This window comes from Neolamprologus multifasciatus, chromosome 16 (genome assembly GCF_963576455.1).
Source record: "Neolamprologus multifasciatus chromosome 16, fNeoMul1.2, whole genome shotgun sequence".
NCBI lineage: Eukaryota > Metazoa > Chordata > Actinopteri > Cichliformes > Cichlidae > Neolamprologus > Neolamprologus multifasciatus.
The window spans coordinates 18,347,255-18,365,565 of record NC_140454.1 but is presented as its reverse complement, the minus strand read 5'-3'; the positions used below and the strand labels follow the sequence as shown (position 1 = coordinate 18,365,565).

The 18,311-nt window shown below is 39.6% G+C and overlaps 1 protein-coding gene across 13 annotated transcripts in view; it reads right to left on the bottom strand.

Annotated features, from left to right (window-relative positions):
- LOC146500647 (dedicator of cytokinesis protein 9-like) overlaps positions 1–18,311 on the bottom strand; it is a 72,686-nt gene that overhangs the window by 24,761 nt on the left and 29,614 nt on the right. For all 13 annotated transcript variants that reach the window (XR_014869683.1, XM_085134427.1, XM_085134425.1 and 10 more), the window contains exons 2-7: positions 16,313–16,429; positions 9,920–10,009; positions 7,768–7,850; positions 6,824–6,893; positions 3,224–3,319; positions 2,696–2,830 (exon numbers count right to left, since the gene is read on the bottom strand). Coding sequence is in view for 12 of the 13 variants with exons in the window: in XM_085134427.1 (XP_084990553.1) it covers positions 2,696–2,830; positions 3,224–3,319; positions 6,824–6,893; positions 7,768–7,850; positions 9,920–10,009; positions 16,313–16,429 (591 nt within the window). In the remaining variant the exon portion in view is untranslated. The remainder of the gene's footprint in view (positions 1–2,695; positions 2,831–3,223; positions 3,320–6,823; positions 6,894–7,767; positions 7,851–9,919; positions 10,010–16,312; positions 16,430–18,311) is intronic.

The window sequence follows — 18,311 nt, the reverse complement described above, 5'->3', positions numbered from 1 at the left end:
AGAAAGGAAAGAGTTGTACACAGTGCAGATAAAAACGTATTGAATCTCGCAAAACAGGCGTTCAATCATTAGTTATTATTAATCTCTGGCTCTCTTCCACAGTGTGTTTTGTGTCCCGCCTTCCTCGCCTCACCCCCATCTGTCATAGCAGATGGCTCCCCCTCTTTGAGCCTGACTCTGCTGGAGGTATCTTCCTGTTAAATGGGAGTTTTTCCCTCCCACTGTCACCGAATGCTTGAGGGGTCATTTGATTGTTGGGGTTTTCTCTGTATTATGATAGAGTCTCTACCATGTAACATAAACCACCTTGAGACTACTGTTGTGATTTTGAGCTATATAAATAAAAATGTATTAAACTGAATTTAAATTATAACGATAGAAAAATAAAAAACCTGTTATTACTGAATAGATTGGATTAGTGGAATCTCATACAGACAGACTGAGTTTAATTTTTCACTTTTAAACATCAAACATCCAGTAGTGAACATAGTGAACATGGCAGAAGGGATGTTTCACCCCCCTCTGAAGAGAACACGGCCCCATGAGGCAATAGTTGCTCTTATTCCACCATCACCCTCACTTCATTGTAATCTATGGTTAAAACCTTCAAAAACAAAGATCTGGTATATATTTGAATATTGAGTCCAAGTTTGGTAAACATGTAAGCATCTAAACTCAGATTTAATTTAAAAGCTGCAGTGAGCAAATGGAAGGAACATGAGTTAGGCAGGGACGAAGCATTTACATCTGGATAACAAAGCCCTTCTGCCAGTGATGACCTCAAAACAGCCACGAAGGCTGATGCCACTGCCTCATTTGGGCTTTCGTGTTATTCTATTAAAGCCCATTCAGAACCAATGAGGGCTGACTGAGCTGCAGTTTGTCTATGACTCAGTGACTCTGAGGTCTGATGCTTATTAGGGTACTTTAATAAACGACTCCAGAAGAATTTGTTTTAGAGAAATAGAGGAGCCATTTTATTATTGTCAACAGTCACTGGATTGTGTTATGGTGGTTATCTCTGCAGCAATGTAGTGGGAGTGACTGGGAGGGAGAGACAATATCTGCAGACTAGCTGAGTAAACACAGAGGGGGGTGTTTGGGACAAGAATAAAACCAGAGTCCTGATAAAGAGACTTAACCAGTGTCATCACCTGAGGTCAGAGACTCAACTCAGGGAAACTGACTCGACGGTCCTTAAAATGATTCCTACAGCACTGTATCTGTATCCTTACTTTAAAGAGTAAGAAAGAAGAGAGGAGAAAGGAAAACTTTTGGAAAACTGAGTCATAGAACACTTAACATTTTTTAGCTGTTTGTTATTACAAAGAGAGTGCTGGTCAGTTGATATATGACAAATGCAGTGTGTGTTTGACTGTATGTTGGCGTCTTTACAAAGTGGAGGACCAGCTTGAGGCTCAGCTCGAAGCCTCTCTAGCATCTCTAAGCTGCAGCGTTAAAAAAAACTGCAGTTATACTCATGGAGCAACTTCATCTGGGCCAGCTTAAATCATTAAAGAAGGAAAAGCAGTTTAGTTTTAATATTCATTAAAGTGGACCTATTGTAGTCATTATTTCTGGTCATACTTGGCCTTGAAGCCCCTCGGTTCATCCAATGTGTGGAAAAAAACACCCTTTTAGCTCCTCTCTCTTTAAGTCTCCACTTACCTAAGCCAGTTTTCTTCTGATTGGCTAACACTCGCGAACAGAAGACCGCAAAATAACAGCAGTACTTAAATCAGTCCCGTAAGACACATAAGGAAAAAGGATCAAATGAAATGTTCTTTATCACTGATTTATAATCTGGTCCCATTATATCTCAGCTCTTGAGACCAGTTTGGAGTAGTCCACATTAACAAAACTGAGTGTTTTGGATTTGTCGCTGAGCTTTTTAGTTACACAATGATTTTTAAAAAATAGCCTCAAATGGTTTTTCTTTTTAATTACTGAGATTCTCTGTTAAAAATGAGCTCAGAAAGCTGGCAGTGATAGCTGCTGGACTGAGCCAGGAGCTGCAATTATACGAGCAGGGGTCTTTGGTTGAAAACTGGGCGACGTGGAGGTTCAGCAAACCCGAGGAATGGCACAGCCACTATAACCCACACACATCTTGAAGCATTCAAATATCCTGCAGACTCCCTTCAGCTTACACTTGAGGTAACCCAGCCAGCTGGGTGCCTCAGAGGTAAAAAACAGGTTCTTTCCATCTGTTGACGCTGTAGATAGATGATAATGCATCCAGTGAGTGTTGGCCTACATTCAGCTGTTAGCACGTGGCATTGATTGTGAGGCTCGGGGAAAGTGCTTAAAATCGAGACCTCAGCATTCACCTTGTTTCAACAGCTGACAGTCAGCAGAAAAACACGACCTTGGGGTAGAGCGAGCTCAGGTTTCATAGAAGTGGAGAAGAGAAGCTCTCACGGGCTCACTTTTCAGCAGCAGCGCATCACTGTTAGAATAATTTCAGTTCAAATTTCGCCTGTTACAGATAGTGATTCATCCCGAATGCTGAGAAATAAATTTATACAGAAAACAACTGGAAAGAGGAAATCGTTATAATACCGGTTCATTCTGGGGAAACTGCGTTTTCCCCCAGGGGCCACAGTACCACATGTGCAGACAGGGATATCCCGTTTGGCAAAGCATGCAGGTCATCTTGGGTCAATGAGGTTTAGCAATCACTGCCTTAATGTACCTGAATCACACCCATACAGGAGTCCAAGAAAATAGTTCCTTTGGGCTCTTTGGAGATCTTCTCATCCTTGTAGAAGTTTAAGTTATAAGAACCATCTCCAAGTTGAGTCAGGTGGAAATATCTCCTCTTGAATGACTGAAAAAGAAGAAAGACAGGAAATAAGAATTATTTGTTTGTCTTACAGCCTGCAAAAAGATAACTAAAACAGGTTAAACTGAACAGCGAGTGGTCATATGAAGGGGAAAAAACATGGAATAGTAAAATGAGGAGAACTTTCCTAAATGTGAAATAAACAACAAAGATGGCGTCATGTAACTTTGATCACGTTTAACTGAAAAAAAGCTTTGCTCATTTGGTTCAAAACATTTTGGGTGCCATGATATAAAACAAAGAAAAGAAACAGACCCCAACATTTGAAAAACTGGAACTAGTAAATGTTAAAAAAATTGCACAAAATCAATTACTTGGGTTGAAAAAAATAAAAATAAAGCATACAGTCTATTAATGTGGTCTTTATTGCCACCTTACCCTCATGGTGACACTGATAGCACTGTTCATGTTTCCTTTATACAGCCAGCCCTGTTTAGTGATTCCACCTTTCTGGGAGCCTAAGGAGGCTGTGTCCTGCAGGAGACAAGAACACAAGATCAGACAATTACATAACACCAGAAGGATAATGCATACATCTTAACCAGCCATATAGATTTAAAATCTAGTCGTTTTTATAGCATATGCACAAATGTGCCAATTCAGGAATTAAATCATTTCACTTTTCTTTTTTTGTGTGTGGTTGAAACAAGCTGCAGTAAATAAACATGGAGACAAAGTGCACGCACATGCACACACGCACATCATGTATACATTTCAAAACAATGTCTGATTTTATCTAAAGAAAAGTTCGTGTGACGTTATTTGGACATTTTTGCGGTGAAGCGGCATACAATAATATGTCACCAATTGCCCCACCCTGCCAAAGCTCTGTCTTGCTGTGCAGAAAGTCTTTGATCTTGTGGTCTGAGATGACACAGATCCCGGCACTATGTAGGACTTTCTCAGTCCAAACAACCAAGGCAGAAGAACATAAAACAAACTATGACTGTTAAACTAAATAAATATATCTCAGCTTTCATAGCAGATCTGTGACACATGGGCCCACTCATCTCAAACGTTCACGGAGGTTTGTATGAGATCACGCCTTTCACACAATCACCGCTCTCGTGATCTGTAAAAATAAACTAATTAGGGGAATAATGATGAAAGAGGAGATACGGCGGTCAAACTCTATAGTTTGGTCCAGGTTTATATCAGCCTTGCATATCATTTGCAGATACACTTTCCAAATTTGAAAGACTACAATGAGAAGAGCGAATTGGCTTTCAAGATGTTATCATTCGAGTCCGGCTTCTTCTCTCAGCCCAATAAGGCAAAAGGGATTTGCTTTATTGGGCGTTGGCAGGAATTATAATAATTTCAGTGTGGAAGTTTGTGAAGTGAGCTGAAAAGCACCTGGAAAGGTTCAGAGTCCCATTTCCACTAGTCAGTGTCTAGACAACATTTGCAGGTCTGCAAATAAGCAGTAAAGTCTCTGAGTTTAGGATCTCAGAACTCTCTTTGCCCGAGAAAACTTTGTCAAGGACATGATAAAAAAAAAAATCCCAACCCAAAAGGCCACACTAAAAATCTACAGTCAGACAAAGTGCAGATAAACCACATTACACAGCTGATATTGAATGTGGTCTCAATGTACAGTTAGAACAGGCACGAAGATTTCTTTCGGGAAATTTACAGGAAGGCTTTATATCCTTTTCTCTCATCTACACGAGGAAATTCCCCATTTAAAAATATTCTGTAGTGCAGGTCGTGAAGGATGAGCCTTTCTATTGTGTTGAAGTCTTTCCCATCCTCCTTTCCCAGATTTTACTCTCTGGGGACTTGCACTTCTTTCAATCAAAGCTCCTTTTATTTAAAAGGGAGTTCTAGAAATCTTTCTAAAGATCATGCATTGTATTTCAGCTCCTGTACTCTCTTGCCTATAGGAGGCACAGTTTGACATATTGTGCAATGAGGGCAGGTCAGGGTCTTCATCATACATCCTATGAAGCGGTTTGACCTTAACAATTGTATCTCTAACAGCTCCGCATTATCTTTAAGGCTTTGAAGACTCCCAACAAATCTGAGTGTCTGTCAGGTGACTTATGAGCCTCCTTGTTGTGAATTCCTCCCAGTCATTCCAAAGACAACAAGCACTTGTTTAATCTGTACAAGACTGCACACCCACTCTGTCATACATGAATTAGCAGAGGATAAAAAGGTCCAAATGTTGCACTGGAGCCCTTAAATTTCAATGTGAAACAAAATACATGGTGCACGTGCAACGCTGTAATTACTGTTAACTCACCTATTAGACACAAAAATGCCTTTTATCGGCGTACAATAAAAACATGAAAGGCGTAAGTGGGGATAAGTGAAATTTAACAGTGCACAACATTTTTGAGGGTGAGGTTCATGTCATCAAGAGGAATCAAGAAACTCAATTGTGCGAAAAACTAAAAACTAACATGAACTCTTATTTAAAGGAACAGTTCACACCCAAATTAAACGCTGGGATTTTTTCCCCCTCTCTCTGGCACGCAGTGCCATTTATCCATCTAGTTTTTTTCCCCTGTCAGTTGCCAAGTTTCACAAGGAATTGAAGAACTATGTTAAATATAATAGAACTAAATGACAACTAAACTCACCTTTTTTAAAATCATGATCCAGTTAATCAAAAAGTCCACAAACTTTGTTAAGAGCAGTTCCTGAGCTATTTTATCTCTTTTTATTGCAACCTTGTTACTGTGCAGGAGGAAACTTGAATCTATCAACAGACTTTCACTAGTGGCATTACAAACATTAATGGAGCTCTGTTCTGCACATTGACACACTGGATGTAATTTGGTATCAAACACACATTTTATTTTTTCATTTTTTTTAAAGGTACCTTGCTAGTACTGGGTTCGATCCTCTGTTACCTTCAGAGTTGCCTTAATTCTTCATGGGATAGATTCAATAATGTTCCCTGAGAACTAGTCCATGTTTACATGATAGCATCACATAGTTACTGGATGCACATCCATGATGCTCTGTTGGATTGTGATCGTTTGACTGCGGAGGCCGTTTGAATACAATCAACTCGTTGTCATCTTCAAGAAACTAGTTTGAGAAGATTTGAGCTTTGTGTCATGCTGGAAGCGGCCATCAGAACATGGATACTACGTGTTATATGTGGCAAAATGAATCCATGCTTTCATGTTTCAAATTCTCATCCCACCTTCCAAACGTTGCAACAGAAACTGAGACTCATCTTATCGGCAACAACAAGATTAAGCCAGTGTGAACTCTAAGTGTGAACAGTTTCCTGTGTGTAGATAACAGGAGTGGTGACTCGTGTGGTCTTCTGCAGCTGTACTCCTTCAGTGTGTTGCGCTTTTAGAAATGCTCCTCTGCATCCCTTTGTTTAGACGAATGGCTACTTGAGTTTCTTTTTCCTTCTTATCAGTTCAAATCAGTCTGGCCAATCTCCTGTGACCCACAGAATTTCTGCACACTGATTATTTTCTTTTTTCTGACCATTCTCTTTAAACCCGAGAGACTATTGTTAAAAAAAAATCAAATCCCAGCATATCAGCATTTTCTGAAATATTCAGACCCGCCCGTCTGGTACCAACAACTATGGCACCTTCAAAGTCACTTAAGTCACCTTTCTGCTCTTATTCCAAAGCTTGGATTAAACTTCAACAAGTCATTTGGAGCATCTTTACATTCCTAAATGGTCATGTGATATCATACGATTGGCTGAATAGATATCTGCATTAATGAGCAATTGAACAGGTGTATCTAATAAAGTGGCTAAAACTCCTCATAACAATGTTTGTGCTTTATTTATGAATTTTTAAGTTTTAAGTGCTGTTTTGGTCTTTTGATGGTTAAATAAGCACAATCAGGGAGAGGTCAAATATACACATTTGATTTTTTTCACTTTGAAAGTGTCCCTAAGTTACAGTACGTGAAACTTTAGGCACCCTAGAAACTAAAAATAAGCAATGGGTGTTTCTTCACACCGTCCATATCTTCTGACAAAGAACTCACCTCATCTTTGTCGACATCTTCATCCACTTCAAATACATGGACAGCCAATTTATCAGGCCTGGACACTTTACTGGAAAAACCCAAATACAGTGTAAGTATAATAGCTCAAGGGGAGATATGTCAAGTGAATCTATTCATCACAACAACAAAAGACTGCAGGTTTTTCATATGCACACAGAGCACTATAGACAGCTTACGATGGCTCTTTCATGGCTTTGCTAATCTATCCAGCATGTGTGACTGAAGCAGTTTGGTGAGATCATTCTAATTTTTTTCTTCCCTATTTTTTATAATAAGTCATTTTACATTTTGAGGCTTTCTCAAGAGGAGCACAAACGACTTTTCGGCTCCTCGTGGAAACACAACGCACACACAGCTTGCTGGAAAATGAGCAGGTGCCAAAAGGTGAGAATCACCATCTAAAAATACTGTTAATTTTTTAAACTGGCGACCGACGTCACGATGCATTGTTTCAACTTCCCCAGATTCAGTAAAGTGACAGAAGATTTGGCAGCAGTTGTACCAACAAGGTCACTGTCAGCTCATTTTCTAACACGCTGGTTATAAAATAAGGATTCTTTACGGGAGAAGCTGGAGGTGATGACACAATCTCTAAACAATGAGGGTGGTTTCCACACTGGTTACGTTCAGAAATTGCTCAATGCACTAGGAAAAGGAAACAGTCTTTTAAATGTGTGCAACAGTTATTTGTATGCTGTGTTTCTTTCTAATTGAGTCACGCAAGTTGTCCGACACAGAAAACTGAATAGGCGCCAGCTTGCGTGTGTGATCGGGCTAAAAATACAAAACTGTGTGACTGCAGGATTTAGCTTTAAACCGGCTGTATAGCATAGCAGTTCTTATTAACCCCTCATAACAATGTGACGACACCTCTATAACTACACTGTAGTGCTGAGTTGAGGATTTTTTAACTATAGACTTACTTTGGAAGCTGTCGGAAGTCCCCTGAATAGTCCTCATACTTGTAGTTGACCACATGCCAGTCTGACTTGTAGGTCTTAATGCACTGAGGAGACAACAGAAATTAATTACAGACCACTGTAGCACTGCAATGACACAGTGAGGTAGCAATTGAGGGCTATGTGAAGGCTGGAACTGGGTGTCATTCAGTCACCTCTAAATGTGTTTCCATTTTCTCATCTCAACATGCTACATGAAGCTAATATACAACTAGGATCATCACTTTAAAGCTGAAGAAACTGTCGAACCATCTGATGAGAATTTGAGGCTTAGGATGTGAGTCCGTTTAATCAGAATTGCTGGTGAGATGGTTAACAGATTTAGAAAGCCCTGCTCTTACTTAGTTCAGTGCTGCACGGTTTTAGTAGCTTAGTGACAAATAGATGCTTCACAAAGATGTTTGACAGTAACTTCTTTTCAAATCTTTATGACCTAAAAGTCTTTTATAAGTTCCAGTAGACAACTCACTAGCATACACATTAGGAGAATATTTAATATTTTCAACCATTAAAGCTTCTCCTTGAGATAAAAAATAAGGAGTGTATGCACGGTGACTCTGCCACAATCCAACGTCCACCAACACAAATTGGGAGTGTTTCGCTGTCCTCCTTTCCTTGGAAAGAAAACATCTGTTCATTGTTAGAGTCAGTCATAAGTGCAGCTCCCTGGTATCTGTTCTAGAGAAACTCACGCCATTTACAAGAACTGCTCCTGCAGGGAGATGAAATGCAACCTGATCAGGAGGCGAATCGGAAACAGAGAGGCTCTCACTGGGCTAATCTCCACAGCTGTCCTGGTGATGTCACACAGCGCTTAACCAGGTGTCAGTATCTTGACTTCAGACAAGGCGCTCTAAATGCTGACCTTTGACCTGGAGGGAGAACTGTCGGTTTTCAGCTGGTGTGTGGCTTAAAAAGCTCTGCTAGAGCTGGATGATTATGATTCATCGTTTTAATCAGCACCAACTGTGAGTTACTGATAAGTATATTTTTAATTAATCCTACACTACATCAATAAAATGTCACATCTGGTGAACTTCCTGTGATTTTATTTGCTTTTTGCCCTTTTGGACTTTTAAGATGCCACAGCTGACCAAAACCAGGCTGAACCACTCAACAGCAAGACATGATCAAGGTTCAGCACTGACAGTAATAACTAATGATAGGAAATAAGCGGAAGCTTGATAAATTATCAAATTAGTCTAACTTAATTTCAGTGTATTGTACCATAAATAGATTTTACTGAGAAAAAAAAAGGGCACAAATAGTCCCGATGCATCCAATGATGATCTATAACGAGGCTCCTTGATGACTTCCTGATACGCTATGACTTGCAACATTCATAACCGATAATATTAGGTAATATATTTGGTAATGAGCCAAATTAGCATTACTGTAGCATAGCTCTGTGGTTTATGACTGATATAATTGACCAAGTTCTTACTAGCCTGAAGCGCTGACGCCGTTTTCAAACGTCTATCATGAAAAAGATACATATACAATCATATTAAGTGTACTTACTTACTTTGTGCATAATAGAAACATTTGTTTTGCAAATGAACTTTGGTGTGCTTTACATGCCTTTTGGACCATTACTATCAACAGGCATGAAAGGAATCTCTCTCAATATAATATACTAGCATATATCCATGGTACAGTACTGTTTTTAGTCTGTTTGTTAATGGTTGCAAAGCTTCACAATCTGTTATCATAACATGTGAGACATAATTCAAGTTTTGTGGATATAAATGGGTCATTTTAGTCTTTTTTCAGGTGGTTGCTAGGTAACATAATGATGTCATCATGTCTGATATAAATAAGAGCCTTTAGGGGCCTGAGATGTCCTTGTGTGCCAATTTTGGTTGCTCAACTTTTGATTGTGTAAGAGTTTGGATGGAAACAGAAAGAGATTTCATGTATTATCATGTAAGATGATTTAATTGGCTCTACTTGGTCTTAGTGTCTATTCCACTATTAAATGTTGTCAGTGGTTCAGTTTTTTGGGATTATTACCCCAAATTATTTCCAATATTTGGATTCAATTATTTCACTGTGTCTTCCTGCAGGCTCTCTGTGAGTGAAAGTCCTTCAAAAAATATCTTAAAAATCAGCCCACCTCTTGGACGAACAGACTCTGGGCCTCCCTCTCTGCATTTTCAGGCACTGTAGGGTACAGGGTTCTCCCTTGTCTCCTCAAAGTTGAAATCTGCAAAAATAAAGCAATGTTTAAATCGTCAGAAGAAACGTAACTGTGAGATTACAGCAGACCACAAAGGATGACCAAAACTGAAACTGAAACAAGTGTGCTTTCACTTGAAATGGTCTTGTGAAATGACCACGGGTTATCTGGGGTTCAAAGTGTGCAAGTAAGTCAGAGACACAGTGGGATGCCTGCCCACATCATCTGACTTTTAGGCCTACTGATGGATGTGTTTAAGCCTTTCGCTAATGACCAACAGGTTGACTCTGCAGACAGGCAACACAGTAGCAAAAATAATCAAGACCCTGTAGTGTAATTAAAGTAAAAAGCCTTTTAATTTTATTTAAGCAAGACCAACACAGCCGCTTTTATCGATCACTAAGGATGCAAATTCTAGTGCTCGACAAACATCAGCATGCCAAAACGCTCAAAACGACAGCGCCAACATGTTGATTAATGTGACTTTCATGTCACTAGATCCTTGGCAGAGATGTAAAAATTATTTTAGTAACCTGTGGAGATGTAATAAAGTAGTCAATCAACTATTGTGTGTAACAACTATGTAACTTTACATTAATTCACACTGATTAGATAAAGCATTCTTTTTATTTTTGCTCTTGCGAAGCATCGGTGGAGTTAATCCACAAAAGCTCACTCTGAGCCAGGAAAAAAAACCTGCTTTGGAGCAAGCAGTGTTGGATATGACTGAGGTTTCCAAAAATGAGTTTCCCAGTTGTTATGAGAATCTGAAGCTGGAGTCCTGGGTATACAGTATTCATGTTGGTTTACTGTACGATTTCTCCAAAAGTTGATTCTGTTCATCTGGACGTAGCAGACGACGCTATGTCCAGATGAACAGAATCAACTTTTGGAGATTTACTTTCCTGGATGATTGAGAATGCGTCAAGATACTGTATGATTTCTTTTTAGTAGCTTTATGGCCTTCAAAGAATATGCACCTCAAAGATCTGAAATCAGATTCATCTGATTTCATTAAAATGAAGCTACACAATGTGATAATCAGTCAAATGTGGTGTTTCGCAGTTACGGGATGAAAGAAGTTGTTTCACAAAAGCTTGTTTTTCTAGATATCTGGAATGACCCCAAGACAAATACTAAAACTGCTGTCTTTGCCTCCCCTGTTGCCCTCTATAAACTTGCATGTGGTGTTAGATCCAGTCCTTACTGTGTTAATGTCAACAAATTCCCCAGCTCTTAATTGTGAACCTTAAGTCTCCCTTTTCCTGTCTGCTACCCATGTTTCCTGCAGGGGAGATAATGATCTTTGCACTGAAAGCAGCAGAAATAAACAGGCATGGATGCAAGAGGCAACCAGGAAGTGGGCAAAAAGAAGCATTTAATTGGACTACAAGTTGCCACAGAGAATTGTCAGATCCTCTGGTTTAAAATTCCCCAAATTGTTATGGGAGATGGCCAAGTTGAATAAGACCCCATCAATATTTTATCTAAACTATCAATCTTCTTTATCCAAGGTGAGCTGGAGACAAGAACTTGACCACTTCCCAACAGCTCCGACAGACTGAAAAACAAGCAAAGCAGTGCTTGTGCAAATATGAGCTTGCCTTCATGTACGCCAGGTAAAATATTTACTTAGCAAGCTGATGAACTGTACTTAACTAACTCTCACTAGTAGTAAATACTAAATTATGCCAATGCTGACAATTATGTCATTAGTTATGCAAATATTTGGTATAGACTGCGTATAATGATTGATGGACAGCAAGTCTGAAAAGTGACACCAGTCCAGTAAAGCCTTAAACCTGAATCTTTTCTAATGGCCAGTGGTAGCCAAACCTCCTTGGATTTTATACCGGCCCATTGGAAAGAAGACCCTACCTCTCACTGGACTTTCATTCTGTTTAAAGTCCCCTTCAATACAACATGATGTTCATTAGATACATTTAGGAACAAATGCAACCTGTAGCCAAATTCCTCCACAGAAATGAGGAATTTGGCTGCAAATTCCTCCACTCAGGATACTGTTCATTCCGTGGAATGGTTGACAGAGAATATCATATCGAACACTGGTGTTACCATAACCTTAGGGACACGGCAAAGTAAAGAAACAAGAACAATGCTCTGATCTGCAGATTTCACAGTGAAGTCGGGGGGGCCTTAGACAAAGTGCATATATCAAATTGAGGAGAAAGGAAGACTCCTATTCTGCTAATCTTGGACAAATTTCTCCAGGAACCTCACACAGAGAGACCAACCCAACCCTCCCTCCACTTTGCCAGCAGTATCTTGATCAAAAGCAGATGGAGCTGATATAAACATCGCCTACCAGAAGAACAGCTCATGACTTTTGATGAGCCAGAGGGAATAAGATAAGGTAGAGACTTGATAGAGGTTTCCAATACCGGGAAACAGACAAAAACTGGATTTATACAAAAATAACTCAGAGATAGAGAAGGTCTTTCTGCCTCGACTCATGACCTGTATACTTTGAAGTGTCTTGACGCAGACTGAGATTTTTACATAACACTCACTGGTCATACACTGACACAACCCCCCCAAAACACTGAAAGCTGATTACAACCTTGCCTGAACAAGAGTCTGAACAGGCAGAAACAGATGTTAAGATCAGTCACTGAGCCTCCCGTGTTTTTTTTAAACCCCCCCTCAGTCAGAATCACCTGTCAGCCCCTGACAACGTACTGTTTGTGTGTGAAGCTGGCATGTTATGCTCATAGCAGCAGGCTATACGTGGATATGCATGAGAAGTCAGAGTCAAGGCTGTCCTGCCGTCACCAAGCACCCAGCTGCCAGGCCTTACAAACCGTAACAACCGCTTCTCTATCCAGAGTCAATTCCAAAGTTAGAAACACCAAGCAGACCTGCTGCTTTCATTTATATTCGAATCATTAAAACTGTGGCTCTACAAACCAGTGACAAGGAATTATTTAAAGGTTATAACCTTTATTTTCCCCAGATAGACCCAAGTCCCCATTAACATCCAAACAGCAACTTTGGCAGGTTTGTGGGAAGGCTGATCTCACATGCGAAGATCAACCCATGTAACTTAAATCAAGTTCTGTTTGAGCATTTGAAAAAACAGATTATTTCTAAAAGTGTTCATATATGGTTGCAATGATTCTCCAAATCCATAGGTTGGGTCATAACTAAATCTTTAGCCAATGACTTATAACTATTTTAATAGTGATTGGTAAGAAGTTTATGACAGCATGATGACGTAACCATGACTGGATCATCACCTAAAAATAAAAATCTGCTATTCTGATGTATTTCCAGTTCACTCTTTATTTAAGCAATCATGTTAAGCAGGGCATTCATTACATCACACAAAACACTATGAAGCCATCACTAAAATACCATTAATCATCCTATATTTGCAATCTTGCTTAAAAAAAAGAAATACATCAAAATAAAACATGCTATTCATAAAGACTCAAGTTAAAATGTATTTCACCACAAAGCTCAGTAAAGAAACCTTTAAGATCCCTGCAGTTGGCAATTACACATCATTTACAGAGCATGTATCCTTGCTTTGACAAAAAATACATTAAAAATAAAAATAATTCTGAGCATGTATTGGTGTTAAAAAGCCGTACTCATTATGCTAATGACTTGAAATGTCACAGTCATATGGGGCATTTTGCACCAACATCTGAAGGAAGAAAGAGCTATTAAAGGCTGAAGCGATTTATAGATGCACTACAAACTGACTATGGGAGGCTTATGTTTCACAGTGAAGGTGGCAAAGAGAGCTGGGCATCAAACATTTTGCCCTCAAATTTTGTGATTTCACCTATTTCTTAGGTAAGGACTCATGATTCGATTAAGATTTGGTGGAGCAGAGAAAATCTCCATCTAACTGTCAGGAAACTCCTAAGTGACCAGGAGTTCAGCACTCACACTTGGTACACAGTATACCTACTACATCTCTGCCCATTAGTTTTTATTTCTTATGGATATTATGAATTAACACGTTGCCTAGCAACCATCTACTAGACGTTTACAGACTTTGAGTGTCATGAGCCAGTCCGTTTCATGCAACACGTGGACAGCAATGCAGGCGAATAGTCACGCTCATATTCACAGCCAAATGCAAACACATTTCTTCCACTAATATGTCACTAGCTTGGAAAGATTTCACTGTGATTTGAAGCACAAAGTTCACCAAAGTAAACAGTGGTTGAATGGACATTAGAATGTCTGGACAACAAACCCTGTCGAATTAACAACACTTAACCCAACTGAACGTGGATATTAAAAGGAATCCAAACAAAGAAAAGTGGACAAATCTAAAACGCTACAGTGTTCAGAGCCAGCCACAAATCAGCAGCCTCGGTATCAGCAAAGGACCAAAGCAGTTACAAGGAAAAGTACGGAGACAAGTGAAAAAGAAAAAAAGGGATGATGTCCTCTTATCTGCTAAACAAACAAACAAACAAACAAACAAAAAAGCAAGGTACCGGCCAATTAAACTGCAATCCTAGTATCTCGAGCTAAAATGGGCCATTTTTACCATTTATGCACAAATAACAACTTAGAAAAGTGTTGTATAATTTTCATTACATTACAGTACTACCTAATTCATATCAACATTCAATTCAATTTAAACAGCGCCAAATCACAGCAACAGTTACCTCAAGGAGCTTTATATTGTAAGGTAGACCCAACAATAATGCATACATAGAAAAACCCAACAATCGTACGACCCCCTATGAGCAAGCACTTTGGCGACAGTGGGAAGGAAGAACTCTCTTTTAACAGGAAGAAACCTCCGGCAGAACCAGGCTCAGGGAGGGGCGGCCCTCTGCTGTCACTGGCTGAGGAGACAGAAACTTTGTTATTATATGTCGCCGGGAGGGGAATCATTTTCCCAGTGGGCCACAAGACAAACTGGGACTGAGATAAAACTGAAATGGAACAAAACTGAGTTTATATCACTGATGTGTCCCTGCACAACAGTCCCAGGTTATTGTGTGGCCCGTTATCTGGCAACCACATAACAACAGACTAAAATGACATTCACAGCGAAGAAGACCCACAAAAATGCCCCAGTTTTTATACTCTTCAAGGGATTGGACAATGGATGGTATAAATCTTATATTTATTCATATAAACAAGAACTACCATATTTTTTTCTTTACTTTCCTCAGTGTGATTAACTATATCAGTTTGCCAACAGCATGAACAGACCCAGTAATACTGTAGCATAGGTGTGTACTGGTATCAGAAACACATGAAATAGCATGTGTGTCTTTTATTCTCACTGCATCAATTTGGTGGTATAGTGTTGATAATAAAGGAGCAACTCCACTAGCATCAAATTAGAGCCAATTCCTGATGTAATGCCAAAACATTACAAAATTTTCCAGGTCAAACTTGTACTTTGCAGTTCCCGTTACAGGACAGGATGTTGACACAAATAGATTTCTGACTGTAACTCTTTGGATCAGAGCAATCTGAATGGCCTGTACATCCTGAGGAATACACATACCATTTACAACTCCAATAAATAATAACTGTATTCTTCAACCAATTTGGGAATTCAGACAAAAGATGTTAAAGTCATTAGACAAACCCAAAAAAAGACTTCCCTTACTGGAGTGGTGTTATATTAAAGGCCCAGACTCATGTCAATGTGAGACAAAGTGGTAGGGTTAGATCTGAGGATATACTAACATCCTTCAAAGAAGTCTCATTTCCTGAAGTACCAGCTCTGGGCCAGATCTCCATTTTAGATTTTCCAGCCGCAGCGTGGAAAGTGTGAGGGACGCACATCCTGCACGGTGTGGCTGGAGATAACACTTACTCTGTCACAACATGGGACACAGAATGAGCCAATTAAACAGATGGCCCCTGACCCATCTCTTGCTGCAGCAGAGGAGATATAAACAAAAGGAAAGCCTTTGTCAGTGGCTACACCCATCATCACAATAGTGGCCGTGCCTGGGCCAAAGGAAAAACCACTTCAAACAAACACAAAAAAGAAAACACCCAAGTAGACGAGTAAATATTAATATTGTATAAATACCAGTAAATGTAATGAGCTCGTGTGTTTACCAGCAATACACAGGAGGACAGTTTAACTCCTGTCTGCCTGACTTTGCACCAGAAGTGTATAGCAACAACGGAAACCAGAGCACTAAAGATCTACACCACCATTTACTATGGAACATTTTTCCATAGCTTCATAGCTGCTCCTCAGCAATTTAACCTCAGAGCCACATTTACTACAGTAAGACTCACCATCTATACTTCTGCAAACATAGATGGCGAGTCTGCTGAAAAACGTGCATGAAAAGTTTAGACACTCACCTCAAAGTCCTCAAGGGGGAACTGCAGCATGTCTCTGAGGACATCGCTAAGGATCTGCGTCTTCCTCTGCACCAGCACATTTTCATAATCGAGCGGCTCGATCACCTTTGGTTTTACCTACAAAACACATAAACACACAGTTGTGGATCAAACTACAAAACTAAAGCAAGTAACATGAAGGCACAGAAGAAGCTATCTGTGACGTTATTGGATGGATTCAGAAGAGAGATCAAGGAAACGAGTAACAATATGCAAACAATCAGGCATAATAAGATTACTGTTGGCATGCCAACCCCTCAGCATTGGAGAGTAAAAACCCATTAGCTCCTTTCAGTTTTCAGACCTTCATCACTTTCTCATCAACTAAATGAAACTTGACGACAGGCATAAATTGGTTTCAAAGGACATATCAATTTATTATTGCGTTTGTAGAGATGTAGAGATCAGATATAGGAGCAAACTTCTGAATAAAAACTGCCCATTTTTAGCACAGAATATTTAAAAAAAAAAAAAAAAAGACGTGCATGCACAAGTGCATTCGGTGCGAGCAAAGAAAAGACTTTCAAACAAAGGCAGTTTGGTGTGTGGTTAACCTATGTGATGATGCTTACACTTACATAGTGGGGGATCTTGATGAATAAGCAACAAAATAAAAAACAAAGCTGGTAAACCATAACTAACAGGAATGCACTTTAAATAAGCATGTGCAGGAGAAGAGATCACAGTCAACAGACTTGGATTTATCCAGCCGTGTGACAGGGCACAATAGGACATGTTTTCTGTTAGATGCACAGTGACAAGTCAATCAGGGCTCCATCTGCCCAGAGAAAGTGCATCTGCTTCAAGGATAAGGAGGGTCTCAATGAGCTCAACTCTTTACGATGGCACACATCATACTACACTCCATCTGGACAACATACAGGACATTGTAATTTTTGAATATGACATAAAGCAATGAGGGTCTTTAACTAGAAATCGGTCTACAAATGTTTTGTTTTGTAGTTAGTTTTAAAGAGCAGATTTTTTGGTTTATTGTCATAGTTCCTGCTGAAGCAGGTTAGAGTGCTGACCCACTCTACACCCCCAAGGAGAAAGCCTATAAGTCGCAGGAGGATTCAATGGCCACCGGACAGAGCGCAAGCTGTCAGCGCTTTTATCTGTTGGGATGGGAGGATAAATCTAAGTGAAAAACAAGCAGTGACAGATCAGCAGACTTCAGGACTGAGCGACAGCACTGCTCACTCATTCCTCCTACATCTGGGACTGATAATGTTAGCATGATCTCAGATGGGGGAGTCATGCATGTAGACCTGCCTGAATCTATGCTGCTGTGTAGTAACTTTTGTTAATAACAGAGTAGAGCGAGGACAGAGGGGGCAGGACCTTGTATCAGTTTCAAGGACAGGGAGGGAATAGGAGAGCAGAGATGGTGCCACCATGTCTGTCAGCTGAAGCAGGTTGTGACATACCAGACAACTTCTTCTTCATGTTTTATTTAAACACAAATATACAATTATCTGCAGTTGAACTTCAATAAACTGTGCTCCCCTGAGAAGAGAAAAAAACTGATGGATGAAGAGATTTCTAGATGTAAGCCAGGAAAGAATTTATGGAAAGATAAATACGCGTATGTCTTACTTAATCCGACGCCTAAAATCTCCATATCTTCACGAACAATCTGAGAGCCTCTAGAAGATACTGAAGTCTTAAGAATGTCAGGCAAACACACCTATACTATCATTATTAAGCAATGACCTGGGAAAAAAACCCCAAAACACAATGAATCAGGTTTGACTAAACCAAACACCTGCAAGGGATACTCTGGAGCAGAGGGGTCATTCTACAGTAAGCTATTTAATAGCAAAACAAACTAAAATTTCCCTTTTTTTAAGTGAAAATGGAACATAAGCACATTCTGACAGTGTTTATATATGATGAGCAATCTTAGAAAACAAATGATGAGCAGGCAAGAGACGTAAATCCAATTTTAACAGTGTGA